The 13,158-nt window shown below is 46.1% G+C and overlaps 1 protein-coding gene across 1 annotated transcript in view; it reads left to right on the plus strand.

Annotated features, from left to right (window-relative positions):
- Nucleotides 1–13,158, plus strand: part of trrap (transformation/transcription domain-associated protein) — a 305,269-nt gene that overhangs the window by 124,687 nt on the left and 167,424 nt on the right. The window contains exons 43-45 of the mRNA XM_073060184.1: nucleotides 2,387–2,533; nucleotides 10,253–10,466; nucleotides 11,659–11,784. Coding sequence (XP_072916285.1) covers nucleotides 2,387–2,533; nucleotides 10,253–10,466; nucleotides 11,659–11,784 — 487 coding nt within the window. The remainder of the gene's footprint in view (nucleotides 1–2,386; nucleotides 2,534–10,252; nucleotides 10,467–11,658; nucleotides 11,785–13,158) is intronic.

Consider the following 13,158-nt stretch of genomic DNA (forward strand, 5'->3'; position numbering starts at 1 on the left):
ATCAGTGCAAACTGCAGAAAGAGCACATCATATTTCCTTGGGTTTTGTTCAACCTGATGACATGACATTGAATTTTCAATTTTCCCTTCCACGTTTGTCCCCATTCTCTCTCTCTGCCTGATCTGCCCAGCTCCTCCTACACCATCACAATCCTCCCCCCATTAGCATGTTTCTTTCCCCTTCTCCAGCACTCCACCTGTCCATCACCCGTGGGGTCCCCTGCCCCGCGCTGTTCTCACCCGCCCTCCCCCTCCGTCACTTGGTTCCAAGCTCCACCCTCCTCTTCTGTCAGGTCCCATCATCTGCAGCCCTTTGTCTGCTCCAGCCTCTACAACCATTCGCACTCTCCCCTCCTCCATCTGCTATTGCCCTCCCCACCTCGATCCATTGTCAGTCCTTGACCCACCTGAGGACATTCGACCCATTGTGCCTGTTCTGCCTGCTTCCATCCTCCCCACCACTCGCTTCTTTAAGCTGGCTATCTCTCCTCTACTCTTTCAGTCCAGATGAAGGGTCTCAACCCAGACTGTCGACTATCCATTTTCCTCTGCAGATGAGTTCCTCCAGCAGTTTCTTGTTTGCTCTAGATTCTAGCATCTGTGTCTCCAGAATGTGCAGAGATTTGGCCAGTATATATATCTGAATCAATGTCACCAAAGCAAATGACCTGGTCTTCATCATAATTATGATTGACTGATGAGTATGCTATGTTGGCACCAGGATGCGTGGCCACGCTTGCAGGCTGCCCGCAGCACATTTCACTGTATGTTTTGATATGCATGTGATAAATAATCTTGAATCTTGATGCTAACTACACATCTAAAGCACTTTGATGATAGAAAGCCCAATCCCCAAAAAAGGGTTTTGTAGCATATAGCAAGCAAAATGCTGGAAATTCAGCAGGTCAGGCAGCATCTGTGGAGGGGAATACACAGCTGAGGTTTTGGGCCAAGACCCTACAATGTGTTCCTCCAGGATTTTGTGTATTTATTTCTCTCCTTAGATGCTGTCTTGTTCCCTGACCAGCTGAGTTCCTCCACCATTTTGTGTGTTTATTCATCTCCATGGATGCTGCCTTGCTGCCTGTCCTGCTGAGTTCTTTCAGCATTTTGTGTGCATTGCCCTGGATTTCCAGCATCTGCAGAATCTCTTGTGTTTATTGTAGCAAATAATAATTCAATTTACCTGACACTAATAAACCACTGAGTATGCCTGCTGTCAGATGAGCCATTTTTTAAATGCTACGTTAAGCCTCTGTTGCTTGCCTGTTGCCATGAATTAAGGTTGATGGGGATATTGTTTATAAAGTAGTCTCTTCAGTCAGAAAGGAGAGTGAAAATGCCAGATTATCTCCTCAGTCATCCGAGATCGTGCTGGGAGTGAGATAACAGTAGTCACAACACTTCATAGCAATTCAATTTGTATGCGGAGTTTGTGAGAGAGGTGATAGCTACAGTATAAAGCTTTCCTTATTAATTCCATATTTTTAGAAGGAGGGAGAGTTTGTTGTGAGCATTGGTTGTCACTTCTCATTACTTCCAATTCCATTCCAAAGTGAGACTTCCCTTCAAATGTAGTAGATTGATGCCAACATTGGATCATTATCCCGCTAACTAATTGTTTTCTCTTCATTCCGTCCACCTTGAGCAGCCTTTCCTTACTGCAGTCCAAACCTCATTTTACGATGGTAACAGGCTCTTACAAATTTAAACACTAAATGCCCCAACTGATGATAGTAAGGCTGGTGAATCTGTGGCATTCAATGTGGAGGCTGAGTTGTTGGGTATATTTAAAGCAGAGGCTGATAGATTCTTGATTAGTCAGGGTGTCAAACATTACGGGTGGGGGAAGGCAGGAGAATATTGTTGAGAGGAATAGTAAATCAGTCACACTGGAATGGCGGTGCAGATTCGATGGGATGAGTTGTCCAATTCTAGACCCAAGTCTTATGGGCTTACGGTAAGAGGCAGTGATAGATCGGACAGCCAGTGCCTTTTATCCCAGAGTAGAAATGCGTAATTTTAAAGCGATTGGAGGAGGCTATGGGAGGGGGCTATCAGAGGTAGTTTTTTTTACACCGAGACTGGTAGGTGCATGGAACACACTACCAAGGATGGTAGCAGAGGCAGATACATTAGGGATATTTAAGAAACTCTTGGATAGGCACATGGATGAAAGAAAAATGGAGGGCTATGTGGGAGGGAAGGGTTGATTCAACTTAGAGGAAGTTAAAAGGTTGGCAAACATAGTGGGCCAAAGTGCATGTATTATGCTGTACGTTTCAATGTTCTGTAATATCAGTCTCCTGCAAAGAGATGACAAAATAGAGGTGTGAATTGTTAATTGTTTTCCACTCTGTCTGATACATGTGGCAATTCAATCCCAGGTGAATGATTCCTCCAACACTGCGGGTTCACCGGGAGAAATGTTGTCCAGGCGATGCGTCAGCCTCCTGAAGATGGCTCTTCGATCTGATATGTGGCCAAAAGCAGAGCTGAAACTCCAGTGGTTTGACAAGTTACTAATGACAGTGGTATGATTTTGCAAGCAGTTACCGTAATATTTGTAGAGAGCTACGCGTCACACTGTATTATTTGCATGCACTTTGCAGTCTGGACACGTTTCTTATTAGGTAACTGCATAGCTGTTAGCACACTGCTTTGCAGCACTGGTTGTAAGATTGAGGTTTAATTTCTGCTGCTGTCTGTAAGGAGTTTGTACGTTCTCCCCATAAACATGCGGGTTTCCTCCCACATTCCAGACATGTACAGGTTAGGGGTAGTGAGTTGTGGGCACACTATGTTGGCGCTGGAAGTGTGGCGACACTTGTGGGCTGCTCAGCACGACCCTCGCAGAACTAAGCATTTCACTGTTATGTTTGGATATACATGTGACAAAAAAAGCTAATCTTGGAAAAAAATCTTTCTATTTTCACTCTTGAGGGCCGATCCATTGGAAAGAGCGAGATAGATACAGACCAGGTTCTGATGTGTGTTAACTTAAGTTACTGCACAAGTTACCAAACTAAAGAGATTATCTTTGCTGGATATTAAACACTACAGATAAATTATCCCGGGTTATTATTTCAAAGAACATCACTATTGCAGGCTGCTGATAGTTTGGAAATGAGTGGAAAATTGATGACAGGGAAAGAGTCTGCTCGGGCTAAGATACGCAGAACACTGAAACAGCGGAGTTATAGCTAGTGCGTTGGCAATATCTTATCTCTTCACTCACACTGATTTCAAGCACTGAGTTTTTGATCTATTTGGGGACAAATCTTTCACCTCATTTTTACAGAACTCAATCCGACTTTCAGCTTTATTCCAGCCTGTAAGAAGCATTGGCACAAATTGTAGCCAGAAAGATAAAATAGTTGATCATCATCCGTGCTGGTTGCGATGTCTTTCTGCCTTACTGCAGTGTGCATTCTTTAGAGGGATGTGCCACGAGTTTGGTCTGTTCTTTGTCATTTCTAGCGTGATCTGCATGAGGTCCCCTGATGGTAATGTTTCTGTTAGCTTCCACCATTGAAATACTTGTACACGCACACAAAGCAGACACTTACATTCACATATACACACACGTGCGCGCGCGCCCACACAGACACACATGCCAACACATGGGCTCATGATGGTGGTGGATGATTGATGTATTCTCATAGATTTGGCTTACTCACACGGCCCAGAGAGATTTTAAGTTGCAAATTTGTGTGAGGTTTTGTGTTTGTGAAGGTTTATGCTCTTGTTTGTGAGGTTTAGAGAGAATGACCATGAATGCTTAGATTAAAACTAGTAATTTTTTTAAAGAATTGACAAAACTTTGCTCAGCACACTTTAAAAAAAAAACACCCAAAACAAATTAGATTTAGAGTCATAGAATTGTTGACACGGGGAAAAAACCCTTTGGCCTATATGTATCCATACCAACCAAGATGTATTTCAGGCTGATCCTGTACCAGCACTTAGCCTATCTCCCTCTAGACCAGGGATTCCCACCCTGCGGTCCGTGGACTCCTTGGTTAATGGTAGGGGGTCCATGGCTTAAAAAAGGTTGGTAACCCCTCCTGTAAGCTCTTGTCATCTGTCTACCTGTCCACATACTACTTAAATGTATCCAATATATTTGCCTCAGCCATTTCCTCCGGCAGCTGGTTCCATATATCCACCACTTGCAGGCTTTACCTTGAGTGTTCTGCTGAACGCAGTGGGTATGTTATGCTGGCGCCAGAATGTGATAGTTGTGGGCTGAGAATGTAACATACCCACCGTGTTCAGCAGAACAACGGGAGCAGCTATGGCAACAACAGCAAAACAAGCCCCTTTCCCAAGATGAGGAGGAATTTTTTTTTTAGGCACAAGTTGATGAAACTGGAATTCATTGCCGCAGAAGCAGAGGTTGATGGGTTCTTGATTAGTAAGGGTGTCAAAGGTATATGGAGAAGCCGGGAGAGTGGGGTTGAGAGGGAAAATACAATAAGTCAGCTGCGATTTGATAGTGGAGCATACTCGATGAGCCGAATTCTGTTCTTATGTCTTATGGTCCCATAATATATATGGAGATATAAAGTGTAAAATGCAGACCATTCAAAGTTCAAATTATATTTATTATCAAAGTATGCATCCTTCTTGCAGGCAGCCACGAAACAGAAACACCGTGGAACCCATTAAAAAATATCCACACACCAATGACCGTCAAACACCCAATGTGCGGAAAAAAATGAACAAATACAAACAGTAAAAAAAATAAACAAATAACACATAGAACATGAACCACACAGTCTCCGAAAGTGAGCGAGTTCAACACTGAGGCGAGTGAAGCTGGTCCAGGAGCCCGACGGCTGCAGGCTACAGCTGTGGAGCCAGGTTCAGCGCTGAGGTGAGTGAAGCTGGTCCAGGAGCCCGACGGCTGCAGGCTACAGCTGTGGAGCCAGGTTCAGCGCTGAGGCGAGTGAAGCTGGTCCAGGAGCCCGACGGCTGCAGGCTACAGCTGTGGAGCCAGGTTCAGCGCTGAGGCGAGTGAAGCTGGTCCAGGAGCCCGACGGCTGCAGGCTACAGCTGTGGAGCCAGGTTCAGCGCTGAGACGAGTGAAGCTGGTCCAGGAGCCCGACGGCTGCAGGCTACAGCCGGGGAGCCAGGTTCAGCGCTGAGGCGAGTGAAGCTGGTCCAGGAGCCCGACGGCTGCAGGCTACAGCTGTGGAGCCAGGTTCAGCGCTGAGACGAGTGAAGCTGGTCCAGGAGCCCGACGGCTGCAGGCTACAGCTGTGGAGCCAGGTTCAGCGCTGAGACGAGTGAAGTTGGTCCAGGAGCCCGACGGCTGCAGGCTACAGCCGGGGAGCCAGGTTCAGCGCTGAGGCGAGTGAAGTTGGTCCAGGAGCCCGACGGCTGCAGGCTACAGCCGTGGAGCCAGGTCATCGCTGACCATCGAGTCCATGCTGACCATCAAACAATCACCTGCACCAGTCCTAGAGGAATCTAATTTTCCCACCCTCCAGATTTTACTACTCTAGGGCAATTAACCCATCAATCCACATGTCTTTGGGATGTGGGAAGAAACTACAGTACCTGGGGGAATCCCATGTGGTCACAGGGAGAAAGTGCAAACTCCACACACAGCACTGGATGCTGGGATCATGCTGTGGAGCTGTAGCTCTGCTAACTGCGCTGCTGATGCCCCATGATATTCTGAGACACTAGCCAAGGGCTGTTCTGGTATTTATCTTACTCTAAAGCAACCTGAAGAAAACGATGATGCCTTCAGATTTGCTCCAATTTTTATAATCACAAAAGTCACCCTCTTGATTCTGCTCAACCGTGAAATAAAAGCCATCTACAGTGAATTTCCTAGATGGTATTGGTTCAAATTTGAAATTCAAAGTTGTCCTGCATCAATGATTGCAATAATTGAGAGGCGTGCTAGGCACTACAAAAATTACTTACATTTAATCCATTTTTATGCAGAATGTGTACTTGCACATAGTTTAGATGAGGGAGGCTTTAATCTTGCAGGACATTTGATGCCATATAATTGCCATTTGATCAGCTGTAATTGTGTGTATTTTTAAAAATAATCTAAAGGACATCCATTTTGGAAGCTATAGGGAGTTTCTGTCCAGATGAATCTAATTATTGAATTGGAATCTGTGAAGAGTGCTCGCATTCTTGTTTTTACCAAGCCATCTTGCAGCCTGCTGCAGAAGGGGGTGGCACACTAGTGCAGCTGGTAAAGCTGTTGTCACACTGCACCGGAGATCGAGGTTCAATCCCCACCTCTGCTGGTACCCATGTGGAGTTTGTTTGTTTGCCCTCTAACCTTATCTGTTGATGCAGTCACAAGGCAGGCATGCCAGCTTGAGGAGAGTTGGTACGTCACCAGGGACTATAGCACATTTCTACAGAGGTACCATTCTGACTGGTTGCACTACTGTCTGGTATGGAGGGGCCACTGCACAGGATCGGAAAAAACTGCAGAGAGTTGTGAAGACACTCCGCTATTCAGATATACTAGCCTCCCCACCACTGAGGAGATCTTTAAATAGCTTCCATCATTAAGGACTCTCATCACCCAGGACATGCCCTCTTCTCATTACTACCATCAGGGAGAAGGTACAAGAGCCAGAAGGCACACATTCAATGTTTTAGGAACAGCTTTTTCCCCTCCACCATCAGATTTCTGAACAGAATGAATCTATGAACGCTACCTCACTATTTTTGCTCTCTTTGCTCTTCCTATAGCTGCTGCTATTCCAAAACAGCAGATTTCATGACATATGTCAGTGAAAATTCTGACTCTGACTGGGTATGTTTCTCCTGTTTAGTTTCTCCCACATCCCAAATTTGGCTGGCTAATTGGCCGGAGTGAGTTGTTTCCAGTGCGTGGGTGAGGGGCTGGAATCTGGGGCAGGATGAGAATGTGGGGCAAATGAACTGGGTTAGTGTAAAAGGATGATTGGTGCAGGCATTAGTGTAAATGGGTGGTTGGTGCAGACATTAGTGTAAGTGGGTGGTTGGTGCAGGCATTAGTGTAAATGGGTGGTTGGTGCAGACATTAGTGTAAATGGGTGGTTGGTGCAGGCATTAGTGTAAATGGGTGATTGGTGCAGGCATTAGTGTAAGTGGGTGGTTGGTGCAGGCATTAGTGTAAATGGGTGGTTGGTGTAGACATTAGTGTAAATGGGTGGTTGGTGCAGGCATTAGTGTAAATGGGTGGTTGGTGTAGACATTGGTGTAAATGGGTGGTTGGTGCAGTCATTAGTGTAAATGGGTGGTTGGTGCAGGCATTAGTGTAAATGGGTGGTTGGTGCAGGCATTAGTGTAAATGGGTGGTTGGTGTAGACATTAGTGTAAATGGGTGGTTGGTGCAGTCATTAGTGTAAATGGGTGGTTGGTGCAGGCATTAGTGTAAGTGGGTGGTTGGTGCAGACATTAGTGTAAATGGGTGGTTGGTGCAGGCATTAGTGTAAATGGGTGGTTGGTGCAGGCATTAGTGTAAATGGGTGGTTGGTGTAGACATTAGTGTAAATGGGTGGTTGGTGCAGTCATTAGTGTAAATGGGTGGTTGGTGCAGGCATTAGTGTAAATGGGTGGTTGGTGCAGACATTAGTGTAAATGGGTGGTTGGTGTAGACATTAGTGTAAATGGGTGGTTGGTGCAGGCATTAGTGTAAATGGGTGGTTGGTGCAGACATTAGTGTAAATGGGTGGTTGGTGCAGTCATTAGTGTAAATGGGTGGTTGGTGCAGGCATTAGTGTAAGTGGGTGGTTGGTGCAGGCATTAGTGTAAATGGGTGGTTGGTGCAGGCATTAGTGTAAGTGGGTGGTTGGTGCAGGCATTAGTGTAAGTGGGTGGTTGGTGTAGACATTAGTGTAAATGGGTGGTTGGTGCAGTCATTAGTGTAAATGGGTGGTTGGTGCAGGCATTAGTGTAAATGGGTGGTTGGTGCAGACATTAGTGTAAATGGGTGGTTGGTGCAGTCATTAGTGTAAATGGGTGGTTGGTGCAGGCATTAGTGTAAGTGGGTGGTTGGTGCAGGCATTAGTGTAAATGGGTGGTTGGTGCAGTCATTAGTGTAAATGGGTGGTTGGTGCAGACATTAGTGTTAGTGGGTGGTTGGTGTAGGCATTAGTGTAAATGGGTGGTTGGTGCAGACATTAGTGTAAATGGGTGGTTGGTGCAGACATTAGTGTAAATGGGTGGTTGGTGCAGACATTAGTGTAAATGGGTGGTTGGTGCAGGCATTAGTGTAAGTGGGTGGTTGGTGCAGGCATTAGTGTAAGTGGGTGGTTGGTGCAGACATTAGTGTAAGTGGGTGGTTGGTGTAGACATTAGTGTAAATGGGTGGTTGGTGCAGTCATTAGTGTAAATGGGTGGTTGGTGCAGACATTAGTGTAAATGGGTGGTTGGTGCAGTCATTAGTGTAACTGGGTGGTTGGTGCAGGCATTAGTGTAAGTGGGTGGTTGGTGCAGGCATTAGTGTAAATGGGTGGTTGGTGCAGTCATTAGTGTAAATGGGTGGTTGGTGCAGACATTAGTGTTAGTGGGTGGTTGGTGTAGGCATTAGTGTAAATGGGTGGTTGGTGCAGACATTAGTGTAAATGGGTGGTTGGTGCAGACATTAGTGTAAATGGGTGGTTGGTGCAGGCATTAGTGTAAATGGGTGGTTGGTGCAGGCATTAGTGTAAGTGGGTGGTTGGTGCAGACATTAGTGTAAGTGGGTGGTTGGTGCAGGCATTAGTGTAAATGGGTGGTTGGTGCAGGCATTAGTGTAAATGGGTGGTTGGTGCAGGCATTAGTGTAAATGGGTGGTTGGTGCAGGCATTAGTGTAAATGGGTGGTTGGTGCAGACATTAGTGTAAATGGGTGGTTGGTGCAGGCATTAGTGTAAATGGGTGGTTGGTGCAGGCATTAGTGTAAGTGGGTGGTTGGTGCAGCTCTTTCCAAGCTGTCTTTCTTCACTGACTAAACAGGCTCCACAGCAGACCTGTGACTCCCAGCATCAAGAACAGAGCATAATGCTCATTTAAACCCAACCCCTGGTGCTGCCTGTGTGGACTTTGCTCATTCACCCTCTGGATGAACGAGAGAACTCTGCATTTTCAGGAATAAAACAAAACAAACTGTAGGAGAAACTCAGCGGGTCAGGCAGCATCAGTGTTCTTGGTCAGGCCAACATCAAAATGCAGTCCAGATGAAGGGGCTCAAGTGTCCCCCACAGTCTGTTCCAGCATCTACGGGATTTCCAGCATCTACTCTCTCTATCTGACTGTGTGGCCTGGCATAGTTCAAAGAGCATCTTTAAATTTTCTGATGATACAGCTATTGTTGGCACAGGTTTGGATAAAGATGAAAGGGCACAAGGGAGCAAGATATGCCAACTAGTTGAGCGATGTCGCAGCCAACAATCTTGTACTCAACGTCAGCAATACCAAAGAGCTGATAGTGGACTTCAGGAAGGGTAAGATAAGGGAACATGAACCAATTCTCAGAGAGGGATCAGAAGTGGTGAGAGTGAGCAATTTCAAGTTCCTGGGTGCCAATATCGCTGAGGACCTAACCTAGACGCAAGATATTGGTACAGCTTTAAGGAAGGCAAATCAGCACCATATTTCATTAGGAGTTTGAGGAGATTTGGTTTGTGCACTAAAACACTTGAAAACTGCTCCAGATGTACTGTGGAGACTATTCTGATTGGCTGCATCACTGTCTTGTATGGTGGGGGCTACTGCACAAGATCAAATTAAGCTGCAGAAACTTGTAAAGTTAGTCAGCTCCATCACGGGTAACAGCCTCTGTAATATTCAAGACATCTTCAAGGAGCAATGCCTCAGAAAGGTGGTGTCCATCATTAAGGATCCCCACCACCCAGGGCATACTGCCTTCACACTGTTACCATTGGGAAGGAGGTACAGAAGCCTGAAGCACAGACTCAGCGATTCAGAAACAGCTTCTTCCCCTCTACCATCAGATTTCTAAGTAGACACTGAACCTATGAACAATATCTCACTACTTATTTTTTATTTGTTATTTTGCACTGCTTATTTTAACTTAAATAGTTAATAGACATATAGATAATTAATGCAGTTGTTTTTTTCCTCTATTTATTTGTCATGTATTTCATTGTTGTGCTGCTGTAAAAGTCACAAATTTCACAGCAGATGCTGGTGATATTAAATCTGACTCTGATTCTGAAAATAAAGTAATCTGGTTTTATATTTACCTCCAGTATTTTTCACATTTGCTTGTACTGTTTTTAGGAGCAGCCCAATCAGGCAAACATGGCGAACATCTGCACAGGCTTGGAGGTGCTGAGTTTCCTCCTGACTGTGCTCCAATCTTCAGCCATCCTCAGCAGCTTCAAGCCATTGCAGCGAGGTATCGCGGCCTGCATGACCTGTGGCAATAACAAGGTGCTGCGTGCTGTCCACACCCTGCTGTCCCGGCTGATGAGTGTCTTCCCAACAGAACCGAGTAGGTTGCACACCGGGGTTTGGCGAGGTACTGCCGGGGGTGGGTGGGTTGTGGTGACAATGGTTAAGGGAAAGGGCACAGATTTAGCATTCTTTAAGCTACAGCTTCACAGGTTATTCAGGGTATCAAACAGTCCTTCCAGGTGAGGCAGCTGTTCACCTGCATGTCTGTTAGGGTCATCTTCTGTTTCCGGTGTCCTCAACACAACCTTCTCTTCGTTGGTGAGACCTGACATAGATCGGGCGACTGCTTTGACAAGTGCCTTCGCTCTGTCTGCAGCAGAGAGAATTTCCCAGTGGCCACTCCCCATTCCCTTCCCAACATACTGATCCACGGTGTCCTTTCCTGCTGTGATGAGGCTTCTCTCTGGTGGAGAAGCAACACTTCATATTCTGTCTGGGTGGCATGAACATCAACTTCTCCTACTTCCGGTAATTTCCTCCCCTCCCTATTCTCTCTTTTTCAATTCCCCATTCTGGCTCCTCTCTTACCCTTTCTCTTCTCCTGAGTTGCCCATCACCTCCCTCTGCTGACCGTCCTCCTCTTTCTCCCCAGGTCCACTCTCTTCTCCCATCAGATTTCTTGTTTAGCCCTTCACCTCTTTCACCTATCCCCTCCTAGCTTCTTTCTTTATTTCCCCCTTCCCTACTCACACACATTCTTCCTCAACTGGCCACAACCCATCACCTGCCAGCTTGTCCTCCTCCTCCTGGGACGATATGTTCCCAGAGAGGGTTCGGCCTGAAATATTACCCAATCAGAACAAGACCAATTCAAACTAACCAATCAAGGAATAGGCCAATCAGGATTGAACATTAAGCCTTGCCCATACCCTGCTCGCTTGAGAGAGTATATAAGGAGGTGTCTCTAGGGGTTTGTCATTTGACTAACTTGTGCCTGAGGAAGATGGTCGCGTTTACCGTTGAAAGGTTGCAGTCAGTATCTGTAAGTAAGTGGCTGTTGAGGCCGAAGCATCGTATGGATAGATCTGATAACCAGTCACAAAGCTTCTGTGGCCACCCCTAGCCCTCACCACCTTATTCTGGCCTCTTTTCCCCTTCCTTTTCAGCCCTGATGAAGGGTCTCACCCGAAGCATTGACTGCTTAGTTCCCTTCATAGATGATGGCTGACCTGCTGAATTCCTGCAGCATTTTGTGTGTGTTCTCAGTCATATCCCTCACTCTCTCATAGGCACGTCGAGCGTGGCCTCCAAGTACGAGGAGCTGGAGTGTCTCTACGCTGCAGTGGGCAAAGTGATTTACGAGGGCCTCACAAACTACGAGAAAGCGACAAACGCCAATCCCAATCAGCTGTTTGGTAAGTTGGCCACAGCCCGTTTCTCGGGATTAAGCTTTAAGCGTGCATCCTGTGTACACTAAATAAATTGGCTTATACGTACAGTGAGTAAATTGTATTACATGCCATCCACGGAGAAGAGCAGTCCATCTAGGCAGTGAATTCCCAATTTTGTGAATTAGATAGATAGATAGATAGATACTTTATTCATCCCCATGGGGAAATTCAACATTTTTTCCAATGTCCCATACACTTGTTGTAGCAAAACTAATTACATACAATACTTAACTCAGTAAAAAATATGATATGCATCTAAATCACTATTTCAAAAAGCATTAATAATAGCTTTTAAAAAGTTCTTAAGTCCTGGCGGTAGAATTGTAAAGCCTAATGGCATTGGGGAGTATTGACCTCTTCATCCTGTCTGAGGAGCATTGCATCGATAGTAACCTGTCGCTGAAACTGCTTCTCTGTCTCTGGATGGTGCTATGTAGAGGATGTTCAGAGTTATCCATAATTGACCGTAGCCTACTCAGCGCCCTTCGCTCAGCTACCGATGTTAAACTCTCGAGTACTTTGCCCACGACAGAGCCCACCTTCCTTACCAGCTTATTAAGACGTGAGGCGTCCCTCTTCTTAATGCTTCCTCCCCAACACGCCACCACAAAGAAGAGGGCGCTCTCCACAACTGACCTATAGAACATCTTCAGCATCTCACTACAGACATTGAATGACGCCAACCTTCTAAGGAAGTACAGTCGACTCTGTGCCTTCCTGCACAAGGCATCTGTGTTGGCAGTCTAGTCTAGCTTCTCGTCTAACTGTACTCCCAGATACTTGTAGGTCTTAACCTGCTCCACACATTCTCCATTAATGATCACTGGCTCCATATGAGGCCTAGATCTCCTAAAGTCCACCACCATCTCCTTGGTCTTGGTGATATTGAGACGCAGGTAGTTTGAGTTGCACCATATCACAAAGTCCTGTATCAGTTTCCTATACTCCTCCTCCTGTCCATTCCTGACACATCCCACTATGGCCGTGTCATCAGCGAACTTCTGCACATGGCAGGACTCCGAGTTATATTTACTAATACAGTATATTATCGTAGTACATAGTTTTTACTTGTGTTGGTGCGTGGCCAAGTGATTAAGGCGTTGGTCTAGTGATCTGAAGGTCACTAGTTTGATCCTCAGCTAAGGCAGCGTGTTGTGTCCTTGAGCAAGGTACTCAGCCACACATTACTCTGCGACGGCACCGGTGTCAAGTTGTATCAGCCCTTGCCCTTCCCTTGGACAACATTGGTGGTGTGGAGAGAGGAAGGCTTGCAGCATGGGCAACTGCTGGTCTCCCATACAACCCTGCCCAGGCCTGCTCACTGGCTCAAATCCATGG

The sequence above is a fragment of the Hemitrygon akajei genome, chromosome 11 (genome assembly GCF_048418815.1).
Source record: "Hemitrygon akajei chromosome 11, sHemAka1.3, whole genome shotgun sequence".
Classification (NCBI taxonomy): domain Eukaryota; kingdom Metazoa; phylum Chordata; class Chondrichthyes; order Myliobatiformes; family Dasyatidae; genus Hemitrygon; species Hemitrygon akajei.